General features: G+C 41.2%; 1 protein-coding gene across 2 annotated transcripts; it reads right to left on the bottom strand.

Annotated features, from left to right (window-relative positions):
* Positions 1-484: 484 nt before the first annotated feature.
* Positions 485-6,296, bottom strand: LOC139545276 (uncharacterized). 2 transcript variants are annotated; one of them, XM_071352882.1, is made up of 10 exons: positions 3,471-6,296; positions 3,207-3,383; positions 3,055-3,116; positions 2,886-2,972; positions 2,757-2,798; positions 2,515-2,688; positions 2,400-2,435; positions 1,747-2,301; positions 1,354-1,677; positions 485-1,259 (listed from the first exon to the last, which is right to left on the bottom strand). In XM_071352882.1, exons 1-7 carry the CDS (start codon positions 3,532-3,534, stop codon positions 2,400-2,402), a joined length of 642 nt encoding a protein of 213 aa, XP_071208983.1. In that variant the 5' UTR covers positions 3,535-6,296; the 3' UTR covers positions 485-1,259; positions 1,354-1,677; positions 1,747-2,301. The 2 variants fall into 2 exon arrangements, with proteins under 2 accessions (XP_071208983.1, XP_071208982.1); XM_071352881.1 differs by having other exon boundaries at positions 1,354-1,465.
* Positions 6,297-8,109: the final 1,813 nt, after the last annotated feature.

Raw genomic sequence — 8,109 nt, 5'->3', positions numbered from 1 at the left:
AGTTATTTCACTGCTCACTATACATTGTTATCACATATAACTAGACCCACTGTTATTATTTAAACGTTTGTGATCATTAATTTCAATGATTTTGGATAAAAAATGATTTTTAGATGATGTTGCTATCATTAGATAATTTACAGTTTCCCATAGACTATAAGGCTATATATAAAATGATAGAATATTAGGGCCACAGAGGGGAAAAAAACACAAGTCATAATATTGTAACCAGTTGTTTTAAAGGAGGACAGTTGTTAAAATGACAGATGTGGGGCATTTCGTGAAATTGTACTTCAGTATGGTTTCATAAACAAAGACATGCTGATGTGCCAGAATATTAAGTATCACATTGTCATAAGTATCAAAACTGTAAAAACAATATGTAGCTTTTCTGCAGAAAGAACCAGCCTCATAAATTTATGACTTTATCCTTTTTCTTCAGTGTGGCCCTAGTACTCTGTCATATAAACAAATACACATTCCATATGAATATAAAAACACAATGTGTAACATTATGTTCCTTTATTGAATAAGGACAAAACAAAGCAGGTAAACCATCAGCTCCTTTCGAAACTGAAGTCACAGTGACTCTACAAGATGGAAAGCACAGAATCCAAGCATATTATACAAAATGATACATACACATTCAAAGGTCTGTATATAACACACCCTGCATGTCTGCACACTAAAATAAATGCAGGACAAATCCATACACATCAACTGAACAGACAAATGAATGGATGCAGTAGCCTCCCTGCAGCCTTGTATTACACACAGTATACCGCACAAACATCATAAGAGGCCAAATTCGTCAAAAAACGAACCCAAAAAAACCCAAATTCCTCTGCCACCGCAGGACATATTTAACCAAAATTGAAAGCACACATACTAACTAAAATAATTCAACACATATTGGTCCCTCAGCAGCCGACCACTGTCGTCATCAGGGAAGATTGCCGGATTGTCCCAGTCCATGGCTGGTGGCACTCTGGGGGCCCTCTCCTTCCTCAGGCAGGCCACATTGTGGAGGACAGCACAAGCCACAGTAATATCACATGCCCTAACAGGGCTGACCCTTAATTTGTGAAGGCAGTGAAAGCGTGCCTTCAGGAGGCCAAAGGTCATTTCAACTCTGGCCCTGGTCCTGGCATGGGCATGGTTGTAGGCCTGCTGTGCTTCCTGGGGGTCTGTGAAAGGTGTCAGGAGAAAAGGCTGGCAGCCATACCCCCTGTCTCCCAGCAACACACCAGAGAATTCACCTGTCAACACAAAATCTCATCATTACTACCTCATAAACACAGTGATATTCTTGACACAGCCATGATGGTTATAAATAGGGGTTGTGTGGCTTACCTTGTGATAGGCACTGATAGATTTCAGAGGCCCGAAAGATTCTGGAGTCATGGACTGAGCCAGGCCATTTTGCCACAACATTGCTGATCACACAGTCAGCATTGCAGACCATCTGAAATCATAAGATGAGGAATATTACACCAATCAATGCACATCACTGGCAATGCAGAGTGTTCGTCAATGGACAATATCAAAAAGTTATGTTCACCTGAACATTAATGCTGTGAAAGGATTTCCTATTCACAAAATCGGCCTCATGGGCACCTGAGGGGGCTTTTATCCTTATGTGTGTGCAGTCCACTGCACCAATGACATTGGGGAAACCTGTCACACAAAGTAATGAGTATCCTACTATGTGTTAACAGTTGTCCTGTAATTTGTAGATCCTCTTACCTGCAATCCTATAGAACTCCTCTTTGATGTCACAGAGTCTTCTGTGGCCAGGGAAGGAGATGAAGACATCTGCTAATGCTTTGATAGCCAGACACACACTCCTTATTGTGCGGCAAATTGTGGCCTTGTTCAGCTGTTCTGCATCCCCCACTGAGTACAGGAAGGCTCCACTAGCAAAAAAGCGCAAGGCCACACAAACCATTTGCTCCACACTCAGTGCATGGCTCCGTGCAGTGCGGTGCTTAATCCTGGGACCCAGTAGTCTGCATAGATACCTGATGCCATCTGCAGAAAACCTGTATCTTTCATATAGATGGTCGTCAGGGAAGGCCAGTGGGTCCAACCGGTCCCTGAAGACCCTTTCTCGCCTGAAGGCTCTCCTCAGCACAAGTGCTTCTTCATCCACCACATCTCGCACGAATGGGCATGCCATTGTCAGAGCAGAAAGGAACACACAATTTTGGGCCTTCATATAGGCTAGTGGCCACACCTGGTGCTGGGGGGGTGGGCAAAAGAGGGCGATGCCTTATAACGATGACTTGGTTGTACTGATTGCTGGGAAAATAAAAAAAACCTTAGAAAGATGCCACCGTCCTGTGTGCTCACAATAAGAGCTCATATGTCATGGCTCACTTGACTTTACGAGAATATACCTAATTTTTATTTTGAGCTGTGTCATCTTCTTGGAGCTGGGGGAGGAAAGAAAAATAATGAATAATACATTTGTGTTACAGTTAGCATACAGTGTACATTGAAGGCATATCTCACCTCCCTCTCAAGTTTTTTTATTTCAAGGTCCAGTTTCCTAATTGTCCTCTTTTTTATTTCGGACTCCAGTGCAAGATTTTCCATCTTTTTCTTCTTGTACTGAATGTCTATGTCTGCCAGTTCTATTTGGCGCCGGAGGTGGTTGCCATACAACTTTCTGATAGCTTGTGAGCTCTGTGAACACAATACAATTAGCGCAGCTGGAATTTGGCAGGATGTGGTGTCCTTTTATTAATACGCACTATGTTGCCAGGCTGGTTTTCCCACTGTATAGCATCTGGGTCCTGTAAAAGAAATTAGATTTTTTGATTTTGATGAGGACTCCTCACCATTGTAGAGTAAATAGTACTTTCACAGTCTTAACATGATACCTCATGCCTTCTGGAATCCAGAGAGATGGTCTCCTCCTCATCATCGTCTCCATCATGTGCTGTTGCTGCTGCACTGGGGCCTTCACCCTATCACATTTAATCGGATTCATATTGAAGCTAGTAGACAAGACATGCCAGGCCTACAGTATGCCTTTGATGGAGTACTCACTGGATCAGCATCGTCTGGTGCTTGTGCTGGTGGCTCTAACAGGAACACAGTGCTGCCAGACACTGCAAGGCAATAGGTAAACCAAAGTCAGACAGTCCAAATTGATTCAATATGAATGTGGTTGTATCCCATGTAGAGATGGAAGGACATACCTTGAATGAAGCGGGTGGCATCTTGGGAGGAACCTATGCTCGTCTCTTTCCCCCCAGGGATCCCCTCTAAGACGGGCCTGCCTTTATTTAGCTCCAAGGCCATGTCCTCTGCTGGGGTAAGGTCAGCCTTTGGTGACCCACCACCCGTGCCTTGTCTGTGGGTATTCTTTTTCACTGCTAAAACAGTACAGACAATGTGTGAGCAGGCACCTTCTGGGTACAATATATGCTTGTGCTTTGTTAAATATTAGTCAGGGACCATACCATTCTGCAGAATGTTCTTGTATTTGATTTTGACCTGCTGCCATGTCCGTTTTGGCCCGTTCATGTTTAATCTACACACACACACACACACACACACACACACACACACACATTTAATGGAGTCACACTGCAAAAAATTACTTGGTATTTTTGTCTTGTTTTCAGTAAAAATATCAAAAAATTTATCATAGCTTTATACAGTGTGATGGAGTTACTTTACACAATTTCACTCATATCTGCAGTGCATTTCAATTAAAAATTTAACCGTTTCATAATTACAGTACAACTGCATTTTTGGAGATGTGAATTAAATATTTGAATTGTAATTGTGATGTTTCAGCGGAGCGGTGAGTGTGTAATTGTGCACTACTTACGCATTCAGGCGGTCTGCAATACTTTGCCACGCTTTTTCTCTTTGCTTTATCACTGTGGCGGTGTTGCCTTTCTTCTTAATTATATCTTTTACCTCCTCGTATGCCTCCATGAGGATTTGTGCTTCCGACGGGGAAAAGTACGCGGCTCTAGTTGCCATGGTAAATCAGTTAATCTGTGATCTGTGGCGGGGTCTATTTGAGTGAGCCGTGAGCGCGCACCTATCCAGGATTGGTTTCACCTGGCTTAATGAATCCGTGTCTGCTCATCCTGGCTTGGTCTTTGTGCAACCAATTAAGCCTGGACGCACATGTTTTGGCTTCATTGAGCTCAGCTGAGTCATTTATCCCGGATGTCTTAATTCTACTTTTGTGCAACAGGCCCCTGGACCAGGTTGGTGAGGTGCAGGCAAAACATAAGACGTGACATAACACAATATCATGGGCGATTCCACACCAGCTGAAAATATTTTTGACATCTCAGATTGTTCTGGCATTTCTCACATAGTAATTTCATTGGAAGGAAGGATGTTTGAAATGGTTTTTACATTTGTATCACAAACTATTTTTGAGAAAATCATGATGAAAGTGGGCATTTTTGGCCCTTTTAAGACTTATACAGTGCCTTGCAAAATTATTCATCCCCCTTGGTGTTTTTCCTATTGTGTTGCATTACAACCTGTAATTTAAATATATTTTTTTTCATTTAATGGACATACACAAAATTGTCCAAATTGGTGAAGTGAAATGAATAACTTGTTTCAAAATAAAATGATAATTTCAAAACGGAAAAGTGGTGCGTGCGTATCTATTCACCCCCTTTGCTATGAAGCCCCTAAATAAGATCTGGTGCATCCAATTACCTTCAGAAGTCAGTCACATAATTAGTTAAATAAAGTCCACCTGTGTGTAATCTAAGTGTCACATGATCTCAGTATATATAGAGCTGTTCTGAAAGGCCCCAGAGTCTGCAACACCTCTAAGCAAGCAGCACCAAGACCAAGGAGCTCTCCAAACAGGTCAGGGACAAAGTTGTGGAGGAGTACAGATCAGGGTTGGGTTATGAAAAAATATCTGAACATTTTAACATCCCACAGAGCACCATTAAACCCATTATACATTTTTTTTTTAAGAATATGGCACCAAAATAAACCTGCCAAGAGAGGGCCGCCCACCAAAACTCACGGACCAGGCAAGGAGGGCATTAATCAGAGAGGCAACAAAGAGACCAAAGATAACCCTGAAGGAGCTGTAAAGCGCCACAGCGGAGATTGGAGTATCTGTCCATAGGACCACTTTAAGCCGTACACTCCACAGAGCCGGGCTTTACGGAAGAGTGGCCAGAAAAAAGCCATTGCTTAAAGAAAAAAAATAAGCAAACATGTTTGGTGTTTGCCAAAAGGCATGTGGGAGACTCCCCAAACATATGGAAGAAGGTACTCTGGTCAGATGAGACTAAAATTTAGCATTTTGGCCATCAAGGAAAACGCTATGTCTGGCGCAAACCCAACACCTCTCATCACCCCGAGAACACCATCCCCACAGTGAAGCATGGTGGTGGCAGCATCATGCTGTGGGGATGTTTTTTTATCGACAGGGACTGGGAAACTGGTCAGAATTGAAGGAATGATGGATGGCGCTAAATACAGGGAAATTCTTGAGGGAAATCTGTTTCAGTCTTCCAGAGATTTGAGACTGGGACGGAGGTTAACCTTCCAGCAGGACAATGACCCTAAGCATACTGCTAAAGCAACACTCGAGTGGTTTAAGAGGAAACATTTACATGTCTTGGAATGGCCTAGTCAAAGCCCAGACCTCAATCCAATTGAGAATCTGTGGTATGACTTAAAGATTGCTGTACACCAGCGGAACCCATCCAACTTGAAGTAGCTGGAGCAGTTTTGCCTTGAAGAACGGGCAAAAATCCCAGTGGCTAGATGTGCCAAGCTTATAGAGACATACCCCAAGAGACTTGCAGCTGTAATTACTGCAAAAGGTGGCTCTACTAAGTATTGACTTCGGGGGGGGTGAATAGTTACACGCTCAAGTTCAGTTTTTTTGTCTTATTTCTTGTTTGTTTCCCCCAAAATATTTTACATCTTCAAAGTGGTAGGCATGTTGTGTAAATCAAATGATACAACCCCCCCCAAAATCTATTTTAATTCCAGGTTGTAAGGCAACAAAATAGGAAAAATGTGAAGGGGGGTGAATACTTTCACAAGTCACTGTACATGCCTCCTGTAAGACCATATGATCTGTGAACCGTTCATGATTCAGAAAACATCTGGGTGGCATTACACTCCGTATAGTGTTCTCTAAAATACGGACTATGTCTAGATTCTGAAATAAAATGTTCACATTCATTCAAATATGAATATCCCATAACGACTCTTAGATTTAGTTCATTTTAAACACATTGTTTGGAACAATATACTTTACAACAGGGGTTCCCAACCTTTTTCCCCCAGGACCCCCTTTTTCATATTTGAGAAACGCCCCCCCGCCCCCCACTCCAGGAAAAATGTGTTGTTTTGAAGTTCATTTCCTTCAATTCTACGTAGTTTAGCAAGACTCATGATATATTTTACATAGGCTATTTAATGATAATAATAAATGAAAAGGAAAATAAAATCTAGACCCGATTTATCCTAAATGTTATTCCACTACCAAATGTTTTATGATAATTTATATAAACCCTCAAATGTAATTATACACCGAGTATACAAAACATTAAGAACACCTGCTCTTTCCATGACAGACTGACCAGGTGAATCCAGGTGAAAGCTATGATCCCTTATTATTGTCACCTACTAAATCCACTTCAATCAGTGTAGATGAAGGTGAGGAGACAAATTAAAGGAGGATTTTTAAGCCTTGAGACAATTGAGAGATGGATTGTGTATGTGTGCCATTCAGAGGTGAATGGGCAAGACAAAATATTTAAGTGCCTTTGAACGGGGTATGGTAGTACTGTAGGTGCCGGGTGCACCAGATTTATCAAGAACTGCAACGCTGCTGGGTTTTTCATGCTCAACAGTTTCGTGTGTGTATCAAGAATGGTCCACCAAGGACATCCAGCCTACTTGACACAACTGTGGGAAGTATTGGAGTCTACATGGGCCAGCATTCCTGTGGAACGCTTTCGACAACTTGTAGAGTCCATGCCCTGGCGAATTAAGGCTGTATCAATAATCAATATTAGGAAGGTGTTCCTAATGTTTGGTATACTCAGAGTCAAACATTGTATTAGATTACCTCCCAAGCGAAGTCCAATTTCTTTGACTCCTCGACTTTAGAAGGTCTCAGCTCATGTGCATCAGAGTCGCATCGTCCTCTGGCATTTTACCGCTTGTTTCTAGCCTAAAGCATTGCGGATTTATGAGTTGTTTTAGATTGGTTTAAACAATTGTGAATTGTAAAGAAAAAATAACAACAATAACAATAAGCCCTTTAATCAAGTAAGGTCCTGTACACCCCCACAAAATGTTGGTGCGCCCCCTAGTTTGGGAACAGCTGCTCTGCAAGTAAATCAAAATTCCATTGTGGGCTCTCTGATAACATTTTATGGGAAAATCAATTCAAACGGAACTTCCTCTGCTGGTGACTTGCTAAATATGCATCCTACAGTAGGGCTGTGATTGATTAATGATCTATAATGTCAATTTCTATGTATAAAATGGGTCATATAGTGAAAAGTACTAGAGAGAGCCCAATCTGTAAATTTTAACTTGTTTGAAGAGTGTCACAAACAATATGTAAAAAAATTTTTTTTTTTTTTAAATCAAAGGGTAGTTTTTAGATATGAATGTGAAAATTAGTATTTCAGAATCTAGACATACTCCATATTTTAGAGAACACTATAAGGAGTATAATGACACCCAGATGTTGTCTGTATCATGTACGGTTCACAGATCATATGGCAGTATTGTGGTAATCCGTTGATGGCAAAACACAAAGTAGACCAAACTCTTCGGTCCTTTAAAAACCTGCTGTATGTAAAATAGTGTGCTTCAGCTTGGAAAATGAATAAATGTGACTCTGGATGACAACATAATGTTTGTTTCCAACATTATTGCTGTTTTCCTAAAGAAGTTAAATCCGCTTCATGCTTTGTTTCCTCGCGATACTGGTATCATCCCAGCCATAATGTATAGGTCTAGAAATGGCCACTTTTATCAAAATAATTGTTTGTGATACAAATGTAAAAAGCATGTCAAACATCGTTCCTCCTAATGAAGTTACAATGTGAGAATTGCTAGAACAATCTG

Source organism: Salvelinus alpinus, chromosome 19 (genome assembly GCF_045679555.1).
Source record: "Salvelinus alpinus chromosome 19, SLU_Salpinus.1, whole genome shotgun sequence".
In the NCBI taxonomy this organism is placed as follows: Eukaryota; Metazoa; Chordata; class Actinopteri; order Salmoniformes; family Salmonidae; genus Salvelinus; species Salvelinus alpinus.
The sequence above is the reverse complement of the archived record's forward strand: the minus strand, read 5'-3'. Positions and strand labels throughout refer to the sequence as shown.